The following is a 15,703-nucleotide window of genomic DNA, read 5'->3' as shown; positions in this document are numbered from 1 at the left end:
AAATGAACCAGACTTTGATGACACATAATGTTGGAGTAACTCAGTGGGACAGGCAGCATCTCTGGAAAGAAGGAATGGGTGACGTTTCGGGTCGAGACCCTTCTTCAGCCTGACGGTTTCTTCGGTGTAAACCAGGTGTAAACCCAGTGTAAACCTTCAGTGTAAACCAGCATCTGCGGTTCCTTCCTACACATTTGATGACAATCTGGTAGTTTCACAGTCACTTATTTGCATTTAAATTTGCCATTGTGCGATTCATATTCTTGTCTCTGGATCACTGGTCCAGAAGTCTGTAGCTCATTCACTGTGCACTGTTCACCTCATACTGCTTTGTTTTAATGAGTGGTAAATGGCAAGCAGTCAAACACAAAGGTGAACCTTGGCCTGAACCTAGCAGGACAAGGAAATAGTGGTTAAGAAGGTGTATGGAATACTTGCATTAAAAAAAACCTCAGGCATAGAGCACTGGAGCAGGGAGTTTTTTGTTACAACTATAACAAGTGAGACCACAGTTAGAGTCCAGTTTTGGTTATCACGTTACTGTTTAGTTTATTATTGTCACGTGTACCAAGTTACAGTGATAAGCTTGTTTGCTTACTATCCAGTCAAAGAAATGACTATACATGATTACGATCAAGACCACAACAATGCACAGATAAAGGATAAAGGGAGGATCTGATAGCACTAGAGTGCAGAGAAGAGGTATAACAATATTACCAAGGCAAAAAGCACTGAAGTTATGTCACCAGGGAAAAGGTACTAGGGATTGATTATTTTTTTGGATCGATGAGAGATTTACTTGAAGTGTATAAATTTATAAGTGCCCTGGACGGGGTAAACAGAGGAAAAAAATCCCTTATCAAACAGTTCAGATACTGGGGAGCATAGATTTAAAATGAGAAGAAATAGTTTTGTTCAGTGAGTGGTGAGAATTTGGAATTCACTACGTGACAGGATAATGGAGGCAGAGACTCTTTCCACAAAAATACTTACAAAGGTGAGAACAATAATAGGGCATAATATATTGATGAAAGACAAGGTCTTATCTATTCACAAGGCAATAATTTAATAAACTGTCTGGCTAAACTGAAAGAATCTTAAAATACAACAACGTATCAAATTCAAAAACCAAAGAGGGGAAACCTAGATCACAACATGGCTGTACAGATGAACACAGTGCTATCGCCAAAGCTGACCACTGGCTGCAGAAAGGATATTTGACAGTGACATCAATCTTTAATGTAAGTGACCTAATGTTCTGGGATTACCCTTGTTCAACCCACCATAAAGGTGAGGTCATCCAAAACTCTGCTCTTATATTGTTTAAGAAGGAACTGCAGATGCTGGAAAATCAAAGGTACACAAAAAAGTTGGAGAAACTCAGCGGGTGCAGCAGCATCTATGGAGCGAAGGAAATAGCCAACGTTTTGGGCCGAAACCCTTCTTCAGACTGATGTTTCGGCCCGAAACGTTGCCTATTTCCTTCGCTCCATAGATGCTGCTGCACCCGCTGAATTTCTCCAGCTTTTTTGTGTACCTTCTGCTCTTATATTCATTGCCCCGATCAATGAAGGCAAGCATTTGCAGTATTGCAGTCTTTCCAATGTCCGTCTGCTTTGAAAGATTGTCATAATGCCTCAGATGTCCCAGTTTACTCATGAGCTGGTATTTATTGATCAGACATCTTCAAAAATTGGGGCATATTTTGTTAATCTTATTCTAGTTGATTGATGTTTTAGGCATTTATGCTCATCAACAGATAAAGAAAGCAGTGCATGCAGGCTTCAGGTAAAAGTCCCACTCCAAGGAAGCATAATCTCCAAAGGCTCCTGCAAATGTATATTTTTAAAATGTAGAAAAATGGGCAGCCAATTTTCACACAGCGGACCCACAAATAACGAATGATATTAAATTGATGTCAGTTATTGAACACAATAAATGATGACCCAGAAAAGTGGGGAGAGCACTCATATTCCTCTTCAATATCACGCCATGGCATGTAAAGTGAGAAAGGTAACAAGGTAAACTTTAACATCTCCTTTCCACTGGCAAGTGTGGCGCTAGGGCCACAGCGCCGCCCGTCACAACATTCCATTAGTCTCACTCAGCGAACCGCTTTCTCCGCCCAGGCACCGCCCCATCCAGTCGTGCGACGCTCCCTCCTTGCCGCCCCTCCCACAGTGCGGCGCTCCCTCTCCATTTATGTTCAGTGAGCAGTTTTCCGCCCCCCTCCATTAAATAAATCGCTCCCTAGCTGGAAATATTTTGACCTTTTTCTGGAATACTAAGTGGCGGTGTCCCTTTAAAGCACTGTGGTCGCCTTTCCGGAGCTGCTGTGTGGGAGGTTAAGAACCCTTCTATATGGGTGGGCGCTATCGACTTTGCCTCCCTCCGCCCCACTGATCCTTGTTAGAAGCGGCGGGGACCAGAGCTGGTGGAAGGTCGACGGCGAAGTGCAGGTAAGTGATAACAAATCGGGATCGAGTGGCTCGCCCACCTTGAGATAGTCGCAAAAGCCTTGCGCAAATCTGCTGTTGGCGAGAAAGGTGGGGAGCGGCTCGGTTAAAGAGGGACGCTCTGTCGGCTAGAAGCGCAGGCCGCTGTCGATTATTCCTCCGGATGCAACAAAAATAATAGGCAGTTACCGACACCTCTACTTAAAATCGCTCAATTGCCCACATCGACTGATACCTAAATGCACAAAACCACCTATCTCAGCCTTGAATATGCTTAGCGACTTACTGTGTCTCAACGGCCCTCTCGGTGTGAGAAACCCAGAGATTCTTAACACTCATCATCACTATGTTAAATGACAAATAACGTTATCTGAAGACTACACGCTGCTTCCATAGACAAGCATACACAAAAAACTGAATAACCCTCCAGGCTCAGAGAGCGTCGCAGTTTTGGCGGTGTCATCTTTATGATAGGAAGTCTGTTCTCTTTGGTAAAAGTAATAAAATCGTGTCCGACCCGCTGAGTTACTCCAGCACTTCGTGTTTTTTTGTAAACCAGCATCCGTAGGAGTTCCTTGTGTCTCCATGGTTTTTGTTTTGTTTTGAGAAGAGCGGGATGTAAGTTCCTGTCTCCTGAACAATATTTATCTGCTTCCACAACCGCGAAATAGCCTGATGTTACTAAAAAAAACACACTCTACACAATTAAAACAGATAAACTGGCCGCATTCACATTACTGTTTGTGGAAACACTTTCGCATAGCGGTGACCGCACTTGATGTTATGAAAGGATTTGTAAAGTGGTCGGTCACTAAATGCATTACTTTTCTTTAAAGCCAGAGGGTAATGGTGGATGGCTGTTTGTCGGGTTGGAGGCAGGTGACTAGTGGGGTGCCTCAGGGATCTGTGTTGGGTCCTTTGTTGTTTGTCATGTACATCAATGATCTGGTAAATTGGATTAGTAAGTATGCAGATGATACCAAGATAGGGGGGGTTGTGGATAATGAAGAGGATTTCCAAAGTCTACAGAGTGATTTAGGCCATTTGGAAAAATGGGCTGAAAGATGGCAGATGGAGTTTAATGCTGATAAATGTGAGGTGTTACACCTTGGCAGGACAAATCAAAATAGGACGTACATGATAAATGGTAGGGAATTGAAGAATACAGTTGAACAGAGGGATCTGGGAATAACCGTGCATAGTTCCTTGAAGGTGGAATCTCATATAGATAGGGTGGTAAAGAAAGCTTTTGGTATGCTAGCCTTTATAAATCAGAGCATTGAGTATAGAAGCTGGGATGTAATGTTAAAATTGTACAAGGCATTGGTGAGACCACATCTGGAGTATGGTATACAATTTTGGTCGCCCAATTATAGGAAGGATGTCAACAAAATAGAGAGAGTACAGAGGAGATTTACTAGAATGTTGCCTGGGTTTCAACAACTAAGTTACAGAGATAGGTTGAATAAGTTAGGTCTTTATTCACTGGAGCGCAGAAGGTTAAGGGGGGACTTGATAGAGGTCTTTAAAATGATGAGAGGGATAGACAGAGTTGATGTGATCAAGCTTTTCCCTTTGAGAATAGGGAAGATTCAAACAAGAGGACATGACTTCAGAATTAAGGGACAGAAGTTTAGGGGTAACATGAGGGGGAACTTCTTTACTCAGAGAGTGGTAGCGGTGTGGAATGAGCTTCCAGTGGAAGTGGTGGCGGCAGGTTCGTTGGTATCATTTAAAAATAAATTGGATTGGCATATGGATGAGAAGGGAATGGAGGGTTATGGTATGAGTGCAGGCAGGTGGGACTAAGGGAAAAATGTTGTTCGGCACGGACTTGTGGGGCCGAGATGGCCTGTTTCCGTGCTGTAATTGTTATATGGTTATATGTTCAAATACATCACCAAGAATATTGGCCATCAGATTATTTTCTTGCTCCCACATGTAATTCTCCCCTCGGTAATTAATCTAGTAAATCTACGTTACATGTAAGTATATCCTCATCCACGATCATGAGCCCTTTATTCTGGCTCAGAATTCCTGATCAAATTGGATCTCTCCTTGGGCCCTATTAACTGGTCTTGATTTATTCGTAGTTGATCGTCAATTCAGCTTTTCTGTACTCTAACCCATGAACTTGCAGCATTTGCTCACTGAAGATCAACACTAATATCATCACAAAATCGGCAAGGATGGGGCTGTTGTGGTTTGTAAAACTGCCTTCTAGCTTGCATAAGCTGAACGGCAACTGTTGGATACCTCTTCATGGTCATGCCTCTCTCTGGGCAACTAGCCCACCACTGAACAGCAACTCATTGTCTTCCAGCCAATCACTGACCTCATTCCCCCCCAAAAAACATCTTCTAGCCTTGTGGTGCCCCAATCTCTCTCGACCTGTTTCTATATCCTGCCTTAGATCCAAGGAAGATTGTCTTGGCAGAGGCACGTGACACTGCTGGGATCTTGAGTGAAACACAAAATGGATGGCTACTTCAGATGTTTTCAAGAGAGAGTTAGATATAGTTAACATAGAAACATAGAAATTAGGTGCAGTAGGCCATTCGGCCCTTCGAGCCTGCACCGCCATTCAATATGATCATGGCTGATCATCCAACTCAGTATCCCGTACCTGCCTTCTCTCCATACCCTCTGATCCCCTTAGCCACAAGGGCCACATCTAACTCCCTCTTAAATATAGCCAATGAACTGGCCTCGACTACCCTATGTGGCAGAGAGTTCCAGAGATTCACCACTCTCTGTGTGAAAAAATTTCTTCTCATCTCGGTTTTAAAGGATTTCCCCCTTATCCTTAAGCTGTGACCCCTTGTCCTGGACTTCCCCAACATCGGGAGCAATCTTCCTGCATCTAGCCTGTCCAACCCCTTAAGAATTTTGTAAGTTTCTATAAGATCCCCTCTCAATCTCCTAAATTCTAGAGAGTATAAACCAAGTCTATCCAGTCTTTCTTCATAAGACAGTCCTGGTGAACCTTCTCTGCACTCCCTCTATGGCAATAATGTCCTTCCTCAGATTTGGAGACCAAAACTGTACGCAATACTCCAGGTGTGGTCTCACCAAGACCCTGTACAACTGCAGTAGAACCTCCCTGCTCCTATACTCAAATCCTTTTGCTATGAAAGCTAACATACCATTCGCTTTCTTCACTGCCTGCTGCACCTGCATGCCTACTTTCAATGACTGGTGTACCATGACACCCAGGTCTCGCTGCATCTCCCCTTTTCCTAATCGGCCACCATTTAGATAATAGTCTGCTTTCCTGTTTTTGCCACCAAAATGGATAACCTCACATTTATCCACATTATACTGCATCAGCCAAACATTTGCCCACTCACCCAGCCTATCCAAGTCACCTTGCAGTCTCCTAGCATCCTCCTCACAGCTAACCCTGCCCCCCAGCTTAGTGTCATCCGCAAACTTGGAGATATTGCCTTCAATTCCCTCATCCAGATCATTAATATATATTGTAAATAGCTGGGGTCCCAGCACTGAGCCTTGCGGTACCCCACTAGTCACTGCCTGCCATTGTGAAAAGGACCCGTTTACTCCTACTCTTTGCTTCCTGTTTGCCAGCCAGTTCTCTATCCACATCAATACTGAACCCCCAATACCATGTGCTTTAAGTTTGTATACTAATCTCTTATGTGGGACCTTGTCGAAAGCCTTCTGGAAGTCCAGATACACCACATCCACTGGTTCTCCCCTATCCACGCTACTAGTTACATCCTCGAAGAATTCTATAAGATTCGTCAGACATGATTTACCTTTTGTAAATCCATGCTGACTTTGTCCAATGATTTCACCACTTTCCAAATGTGCTGCTATCCCATCTTTAATAACTGACTCTAGCAGTTTCCCCACTACCGATGTTAGACTAACTGGTCTGTAATTCCCCGTTTTCTCTCTCCCTCCCTTCTTAAAAAGTGGGGTTACGTTTGCTACCCGCCAATCCTCAGGAACTACTCCAGAATCTAAAGAGTTTTGAAAGATTATTCTTTCAAAACTCTAGTTCTTGGGTCTAACGGAATCAAGGGGTATGGGAGAAAGCAGGAACGGGGTACTGATTTTGGATGATCAGCCATGATCATATTGAATGGCGGTGCAGGCTCGAAGGGCCGAATGGCCTACTCCTGCACCTATTGTCTATGTTTATGGTGGTTGCCTCCAAACAACGGCAACCCAATGTTCCCAGTCACCTGCCACTTTAATTGTTCATCACACTCCCATTCTGAGCAGTGTCCTCCGGCATCAACATTGCTCCAACGATGTCCACTTGAGCAACATCACCTTGCATTTAATCTGAGCACGCTGCACCCCTTGCGTCTTAATACCGAGTTAAAACTAATTACAGGTAGTCTACCTTTTCTTATTCAACAGATGTGGCAATTTCTCTTTCAATTTGTTCCTTTTTTAATGCTAATCTATCAGTTTTTAAGTAATTAAGTAATTGTTCCCTTCACAGCTTTGTTCTGCACTCTTATCACACCCATTTCTTCTGTTCACCATCTTTCTATCTCTCTGCAATTTAAAACACATTTTTCTCACCGTTCCAGTTCTTTTGAAGAGTTCTAGACCTGAAATATTGACTGTTTCCCCCTCCATGGATGTTGCTTGACCTGCGGATTGCTTCTAGCATTTTCTGTATTTGTTAAGCATATCCTTCCTTGGATACAACACTCAAAACTATTATTCCTCACCAAGCCTTGTGCAACTGGAGCCAGGCTTGTAAACCTTTGCTACAAAAGGCTGGTACACATCTCTAAACTGAAGTTGTCTCAATAAGCTATATGTCCCATGTCTTCGCCTAGATCCTAGCATCTCCTCTAATGGTTATGAATCAGAGATGGATGGGGATGATGCCAGCGATTAATAAAATGTTGTAAGTTCATTGATCAGGACAGGTATATTCCTCACCTGAACCTCTAGATACGTAGCTAATGAAAAGGGAATTAACAGTTAATGATAAATGTACTTTAATAGGGGCAATTTCACGGTTATAAAGGGAATTGTGGTTATTTTGGAAAGAGAAAATGGCGACAATGGCCCAACTATGAAAAAGACTTAAACCTGAGATGAGGGTGCAGTTCCTACATATTCCCACAGGTAAAATGCAGCTAACAGTGTAGCTCCTTGGATGAGAATTAATATGAGGCAACTGACAGTTCGCATGTTAATACTGAAATAAACACCAAAACAAACATTGAAAATAAAGAGGGGAGGCAAAAAGTCTCAGATGAACTGAAGAAAGATTGGCATAGAATGAAGGAATTTTATTGAGAGCTTTAAGGAAAGGGTAATTTGAAATGCTAAAGGAAAACCAGTTTGCACATAGCTTGCTCCCATGAACATAAGTGTGTTAATGACTTGATAAATCATTTTGATGATGTTGGCTAAGAGCTATAAGTTGGTCTGGATGTAGGGCTAACTCGCTTACTCTTAAATATTGCCATGAGATCTTCAACATCCATATGTGAGAGGACTTGTCTTTACATATCAGCTTCAGCACTGCACTAGAACTCAACTCCAGCATTGACAACAAAATGCCGGAGTAACTCAGTGGGACAGGCAGCATCTCTGGGGAACATGGATAGGTGACATTTCGGGTCGGCACCCTTCTTCAGTCCGAAGAAGACTTCCAATCTGAAATGACACCTATCCGTGTTCTCCAGAGGTGCTGCCTGACCTGCTGAGTTACTGCAGCAGTTTGTCTTTTTTTTTGTAAACCAGCATCTGCAGTTCATTGTGTCTCTGGAGTGGAACCTGAAGCCTGACCCTTCTCACTTAAAAGTATGTGTTGGGAAGGTATTCAGATTTGAAATGCACTGCCAGAAAGTGTGAAAAATCAGAATGCATATTCGTTTTAAAAAGGGATGTGCATGAAAGTTTTAAAATGGAAATGTTCAAAAGTTAGAGGAAAAGATCAGGGTAGTGGGATGAAATGGACTGCTGTTTCAGAATGGTAGCACAATTAGAATAGTCAAAAGCCTCAAGCACTTTAAAAAAATCTGTTTTATAGACAGGAAACACAGATTTGGGATGGCCAAGCCTAAAGGCATAAACCTGAATGCATCAAGCAATGTAAGGCACATACTGATTAAAGGATAGGTGCATTCCATTCTAATTATAAGGTTGCATGTACGAACACTAGCTGGCCACAGTGTAGAGATTCAGTAAATCCCGTTTACCTTTTGAATGTGGGTGTTGCTGATATTCTGGCATTTATCGCCCACCTCAAATTGCCTCGACCGAATGGCTTGTTAAACCACTTCAGAGTACTCTTCGGAATTAATTACATTAGTGCACAACAGATTCACATACAGTCCACCCTTCTGAGCTATGAATCCAGTAACATTACCACTATGTACTGTTTATTGGAACAATTATTATCAGTGTACCAAATCTACAATCATGAGCTTTAAACATAAAACAATTTGCCCATTGAGACAAAAATTATTTTGAGGTTGTCTAAGGTTAAAATTTAGTAAATGAGTATGCCATTACATCCAACAAATCATTTGCAATGGCTTCCTTTTAAATCAACATTTATATTGCAGATTATTTGGTGAAAACATGGCATTAGCAAGATTTTCCTCGCACCAAATTGCCTTTTGTACAGCAAATAAAGTCAATTTACTCAGAGTAACTTGTTTAAAAGAGCAGAGGAAGCAAACTGCTGCAATTACGCCAGAAAGATGCAGTGAGTGGAGCACAGTTGCATGTCAATTATGTGTGTAAAATAACGAGAGTCAAGTACATCTGGGGTCACCAAGCTTGATTGAGAGGAATTACTGAATCTTTGCACTTAATACTTCAGCCTGTTTGGGAATCATGTACTGGGATAGTGTTTTGGTTGTAATATTTTTATGTTGAGATTTTCCTGTGTACTGTTGTAATGTTGTTTCAGAGAACCACACTATGCAGTTGGAGTAAATGTTATTGTGAAACTTTTCCTGTTGCATTCCAACATAACATGTCTGATATTTTTATTTCCAAGCCGGCCCACAAAGGTCCTTTACAAGCAGCTGTTTGTGTTGGCTGCAATGCCCTTTTGTAGTATTTTGGTGAACCAGATTTAATAAATTCTCCACTCCAAAGTACATTTGTTGAACTTTTAGTTTGGGTCTGATCAAATCAGAAGAGAGACGGTTTTGTATTCAGGAAGTTGCCTGGGTGGGATACTGGCAGACACTAAAAGTTTGGGTCTCATGAATTGCCACTTATTTATATTTTTAGTATCAATTTAAATTTCCATGGTGGATGGAATGGCCTCCTTTGCTTTGGTTCTCTGAAATGTGGCAAAGTAAATGGGACTTCTAGAGCTAACCGTGTTTCCTAAATGTAATTTTTACCTGAAATGTCTAATGAGCTAATTTTGGTACTACTGAGAAACACATAGCTGATTAGGAAAAGTACAGAGAACAAAATTCCACCTAGAAAATGGACAGGGATGATTAATGTTTAATGTTGCAATGCATTGCAGATTAAATCTAGGTGACAAGACTAATTAATTCAAAGAATTCCTCCTTTAATTGCAATGCTGCAGAGGTGTTTATTGTGGATCACCATTGTTTCCATTGGCTCCCATGTACTGCATTTGCGACACATCAGGTGTCCCGCCATGTCGATCTTAATTAAATGATGTACTCATTTTTTCTAAATTATAAAGCTGCACACAATCCATCAGAGGAGCTTGCACAGCGAGTCAAAAATCCATTTTTATTGACTATTGGGTTTCTCATGGGAAACCAGAATCAGATAAAATGTGCTTACTTAGAATCCCATTTGGCTAAGGCTTTCATACTTAGAACTGGGTGTCCACTGAGAGTAATTAATTTCCTATAGTATAGAAAGCCTTGGTAGGCAAGATTAGAGCATGTTGCTCCTTTAATACAATGGAGACCTTCCATAAATGAGCAGCCAGCATCACATGCTTCAATAATTGTTTTGTTTTCCTCTATAGCAGTGCTTAAAATATTACATCTCAGCAATGGCTGGTCTCCTAACTGCGTTGCTCTGTGCTTCTGAGAAATCTGCAAATATAGCGAGGGCTTGCAAACGAGAAGAAGAGCTCTTCCAGCTTCTGATCGAAGAGAAGAAAGGGCCGGAGAAAAATAAGAAGTTTGTGCAAGACTTCAAGACCCTGGCAGATGTCATCATTCAAGAAGTGATTAAGCATGACCTTGAGAAAAAGGTACTGAGTATGCTCGAAAGGTAGGCTGAGTGAAACACCACACTTGAACCATACCTGGGTTCAAGCAAGAAATCCCTTTTCTGTAATCAGTGATAATCTTATCATTCATAAGTCACATAAGCACACGGTGCAAGGCACACTTAAATTCTGTGCTTATTTGATAAGTTTGATTTGGTGTAGAGTTAGAAATGGAAACGTTATTGTTCTCCACAATGGAGGGTCAGGGACTGAGGTGCATCCTGAGTGTGCGATAGAAGCACATTATATCTGCCTTGTGGCTGATTCATTAGAATCCTAGGCCGATAGTTAATGAATGGTTCTTTCCCACTTTTAAGGGCCAGAAAATATATGAGATGTTTCGTCTGAAGTAGGGTCCTGACCCAAAACGTCACCTATCCATGTTCTGCTGGGATGCTGCCTGACCTGCTGTTACTCCAGCATTTTGTGTCTTTCCTCGGTAAACCAGCATCTGCTGTTCCTTGTTTCTATACTCTGAAATGTTGATGAGTTCAAGTGAGACATGAATTTTAATCGGAAGGAAGGGAAAGAACGAGAGAACATCTGCCCTCAATTGTTGCTCTACTTCACTGGGATCCTGGCTTGGAGAGAATTTGGGTTGGTGTCTTGGACAGACTCATGAAGAGGTTTCTTTTAAAATCTGTCGGCTACTGTTTAAATTAACTCTGTAATTTCTTTAGATACTTTAGTTGTTATCTTTCTCTCCCATTAGTTTCCGGAGCTTGCATCTCACATCGCTGGAGAGGAATCCAATCATTTTGAAAATGGTTTGGGTATGTGACAAGACACTTCTTAAGTTATCTCATGGCATGTACAGTGCAGTCAGGTTTTCAGATGCGAGGGAGTTGAAGTAACAAACAGTTAATGCTGAACCAGCTTTGGGTGAATTACTTCATTGGCTGCCATTAACTGGTCTCCTTCCCACGGATGGGCTCAGTATCTCGTTTATCTCCTGAAATAAGGAGACCAAAGTTGCACATGGTACTCTTTTTGACGACCCTGATGAATTACAATCCTGTGCTCTTTATTTTCATTACAGGTGAAACAATCATTGTGAAAGTCTGCAAAACAGAGCAAGCAACTGCAGAATTAATAAGTAAAGTGCTAGATGGGAATCTGAAAGCTGCTGGCCTTCTGGCCAAGTGCATCCACGAAGATATCCGCATTGATGGTCCAGCCTCAGAAGAACTAAATATAGACATTCCTATGGACACCATAGGAATATGGGTTGATCCTATTGGTAAGTAAAACCTTTAACCATCTTACAAAAATAAATTCTCCCCAACATATGTGTGGATTAAAGTTTTCTGAAGGTGGGATTCTTTTGACTTTGCTGATAAAGGCAAAGCTAAATCAAGAAGTTGGTTGTCTTGGAGGCATCCACACAAGCAGATAGAGATGTTCCCTTCCCCCGTCACCCCAAACCCTTTTGCTTCTACCTCCAGCAGTTGACTAATGATGATTGGAAAAATAATTGCTTTGGGAAGTGATAAAAGTAAAATTCCTTGTGGGTGTTGTGAGAATTCCCAACATGAATATGTAACTCCAGACTCGGGGCAGTCTAACCCACAGCAGCCCTCTGAAATGGCCCAGCAAACTCTTCAGTTCGACCAAATACCACTTAACAGCTGTGGGGTTGTTTGAGAAGGCAACTCACCCAGCACATCCCCAAGATGCAGTTAGGAATGGGTGATAAATGCTGGTCCTGTCAGCGACACCTGGATTCTCAGAGAGAAATGAAAGAAAAAGCAAGAAGTACAAATGCCGTGGATTTACCGGGTCTGCACATTTCAATGAACTGAATTAAGTTGAACTGAATCTTTTTGTCCTTGAAAAAATCTTTGTGTATATTTTTTAAATCTTCTATGTTTCTGTTTTACAGATTCAACCAATCAATACATAAAAGGACAACTTGAAGAGAAGTACAAATCTGGCATTCACTCAAGTGGTCTGAAATCTGCTACTGTACTCATTGGAGTTTTTGATAGAAACTCAGGACAGCCAATAATGGGAGTCATTAATGTACCTTTTAATGATGTGGACCCCATCTTAAGGTGGAGCGATTTTCAGTATTTGTAATGAAAGGGTGTCGGTTATCTGCCTAGTCAATCGAATGGTATTTTGAGTAGTCAGAGTCCAATCTAAATACTGCATCCTGAGCAAATAAATGTTAGAAGGAAGATGATCAAAACCAGCACCATTTGAAGACAATTGTTCTTTTCTTTGAGGCCATGCAGAAAACTCTACCCATTTTCTAAAATTCTATAAGATACAAAAGAATAGTTGGCCAAAGGTTCTGCAACAGCACCTCCCAAACCTGTGACCTCTGCCACCTAGAAATATAATAGTAACAGAACATAGGAACACCACCACCTGCAGGTTGCCCTTCAAATTGCAGACAACCACGACTTGGAAATAGTTATAATTTAGTTTATTGTCACGTGTAGAGGTACAGTGAAAAGCTTTTGTTGCGTGCAATCCGGTCAGCAGAAAGACAATACAAGATTAAAATAGGGTCATTTGCAGTGATGGAATAGAGATTTAAGATTGTGGAGCAATTGTAATGTGAGTTTGTAAATCTTCTTATGTGGCCTGGGTTGGGCACTATCGAGACAAATAGAGACCAGAAACTGCAGATGCTGGTTTACAAAAGACAACAAAGTGCTGAGGTAATTCAGCGGGTTATGCAGAATCCCTGGAGAACATAGGTGATGTTTAGGGTTGGAATCCTTTTTCAGACTGAAATGTCACCTATCCATTTTCTCCAGATGCTGCCTGACCTGCTGAGTTATTGCAACACTGTGTCAACTTGGAAATATATCACTATTCCTTCGTCATTGCTGGGTCTAAATCCTAGAACTCCCTACCAAATAGCATTATTGGGGTGACATAGCACAGTTCAAAGAGGTGGCTCACTACCACCTTCACATAGGCCTTTTGAGATGGATGATGAATGCTGCATTCTGCATAATTTTCCATATTGTAGAAAATCAGTGGTGTGTTTAGGTCAGTCTGTAGATCACAATTTGCAGATAACCAACACCACTTCACAGCTTTTTGATGGAACTAATGTCTGCATTATAACAAGTAGTTCTTATTAGGTTTGTCGGTGTAAAATTATTCCCCTCATGTATTTTTTTTCTTTTTGCAGATGGAAGGGGAAATATTACTGGGGTATTTCCTACAATGGAACCAATATCCATTCCATACCAAAGCAGCTTCCTGCACATCACAACCTTCTTTCGATAGTCATGAGCTCAAGTGAGAAGAAAGACATCACAAAAGCACTAGCTCATCTCTGTGGTGACAAACTGTACTATGCTTCAGGGGCAGGATACAAAATCTTGTGTACAATCCTTGGCTTGGCAGATGCTTATGTTGTCACAGCAGATACTACCTTTAAATGGGATACCTGTGCCCCACATGCCATCTTGAAATCTGTAGGAGGGGGCATTGTAAATCTTGCCAAAACCCTGGCTGAGGTGAAGAGCAGAAGCCCTGGGGTCAATCCAGAACTTCAATACAAGATGCCCGATGAAGAGTCAAAAGAAACCGAGAAATGGGCCAACACAGGAGGCCTTGTGGCTTACAGGTCTCAACAACACCTGGAGACCATTATTAATGCACTTTCAGTAGAGTAGAGTTTTATTTCACACTACAATTAAGAGGCAATGGGTCACCAAAAATAATCTAATTGTCCTATTCCTAGCCAATTATTTTTTATAAATATTAAATGGGCTTAATAGACATTGTTTTAGAACACTCAAACAATATACCAGAATAAAGATCTACCTTGTTCTATAAAATAAACAAATTGGAGAAGGGAAAGAGGCAGTGACTATATCACAGGTGTCTTGTTATCTTAAATCTATCTTTTGTTTTCCAAAGCAGCTGCAAACCAAAGAAACGTTCTGAAGCAGGTTGAAGTTCTCCGCTACAGGTTTTACCCTGTCTACCAACTCAAAAATACTCCTATTGGTCTCTTGCATATTAGTCTTAGGCAGAATCTTAATGGTTTGTCCATGTACTGAAAATGCAACAGTTGTGGGAAAGCTCCATTCATTTAAAAGTGAGATAATTTCTTTCTTCTGTGGATGCCATTGATGTTTGAAAAAGATCCATGAGCCCACTGGTGCTTTGCCCAAGTCTCCATGCTTCATGTGAATAAGACTAGGATGTGAGTGTCCATTTGTTCGATGATGATGGTACAGTAGAGCCTAATATCTACCCAGAAACAGTATCTGACAAACACTAAACAGAGCACAAATTTGTGCTAGAGTTGTCTCAACTATGGGCAGTGCATCCTATTGGCATGTCTCTGCTTTATTTGACAAGATTAATTCTCTACAAGGCAATCCATTCCTTCAAGTCAGTGCCTAGTGGTGGTTGAACTTAAAACACACAGTAACCAAGGCAAATTGCTGCATTTGCCCAGGTAATAACAAAAATAAATTGTAATTGTTTGAAATTAAACTGCCTTTTGTAATCTGTTTTACATAAAGTAACATAACATTATCTGAAGGGTCTCGACCCGAAACGTTGATTATTTCCTTTGCTCCATAGATGCTGCCTAACCCGCTGAGCTTCTCCAGCATTTTTGTCTACCTTCGATTTTCCAGCATCTGCAGTTCCTTCTTAAACATAACATTGAACTCAACATTTTTCACAAAATTTAAAGATTAAGAGAAAAGCCAATAATTGCTGCTTTAATTGTTGGTGCCTTATTTTATTTACAGAATGCTTTTTAATGTCTGGTCTAAATTAAGAAACCTAGACAAAGGCTCAAAGCCCAAAGGTCAGGGCACAAAGCAAACTGGGCAAAACACCAGGCTTTGGGTTTTGCAAAGTTCAAGATCATAGGATTGAGGGAAACTAGATTAAGTTCCATTGTGTTAAAGGCTCTGGAATGAAAAGCTAGGAACAAAAGTTTGTATTTCAATTCTGAGGATATGGGAACAGTGTCTTCACTCATCTCCTTGGAGGAACAAGAGAGTAAGTAAGGGGACAATGTAAAGATAATTTT

General features: G+C 41.2%; 2 protein-coding genes across 3 annotated transcripts in view; one reads left to right on the top strand and one right to left on the bottom strand.

Moving 5' to 3' along the window:
* The window catches only part of pan2 (poly(A) specific ribonuclease subunit PAN2), a 65,232-nt gene that overhangs the window by 423 nt on the left and 49,106 nt on the right, over positions 1-15,703 (bottom strand). The gene's annotated exons all lie outside the window — the stretch shown is intronic.
* Positions 2,141-15,153, top strand: LOC116968732 (inositol polyphosphate 1-phosphatase-like). Of its 2 annotated transcripts, none has more exons than XM_033015531.1 (6): positions 2,141-2,459; positions 10,435-10,662; positions 11,393-11,453; positions 11,720-11,920; positions 12,563-12,734; positions 13,832-15,153. In XM_033015531.1, exons 2-6 carry the CDS (start codon positions 10,459-10,461, stop codon positions 14,319-14,321), a joined length of 1,128 nt encoding a protein of 375 aa, XP_032871422.1. In that variant the 5' UTR covers positions 2,141-2,459; positions 10,435-10,458; the 3' UTR covers positions 14,322-15,153. The 2 variants fall into 2 exon arrangements, with proteins under 2 accessions (XP_032871422.1, XP_032871421.1); XM_033015530.1 differs by having other exon boundaries at positions 2,142-2,459; positions 10,432-10,662.

This window comes from Amblyraja radiata, chromosome 46 (genome assembly GCF_010909765.2).
Source record: "Amblyraja radiata isolate CabotCenter1 chromosome 46, sAmbRad1.1.pri, whole genome shotgun sequence".
Lineage (NCBI taxonomy): Eukaryota > Metazoa > Chordata > Chondrichthyes > Rajiformes > Rajidae > Amblyraja > Amblyraja radiata.
Note: the sequence above shows the minus strand (reverse complement) of the source record. Positions and strands in the feature narration are given on the sequence as shown.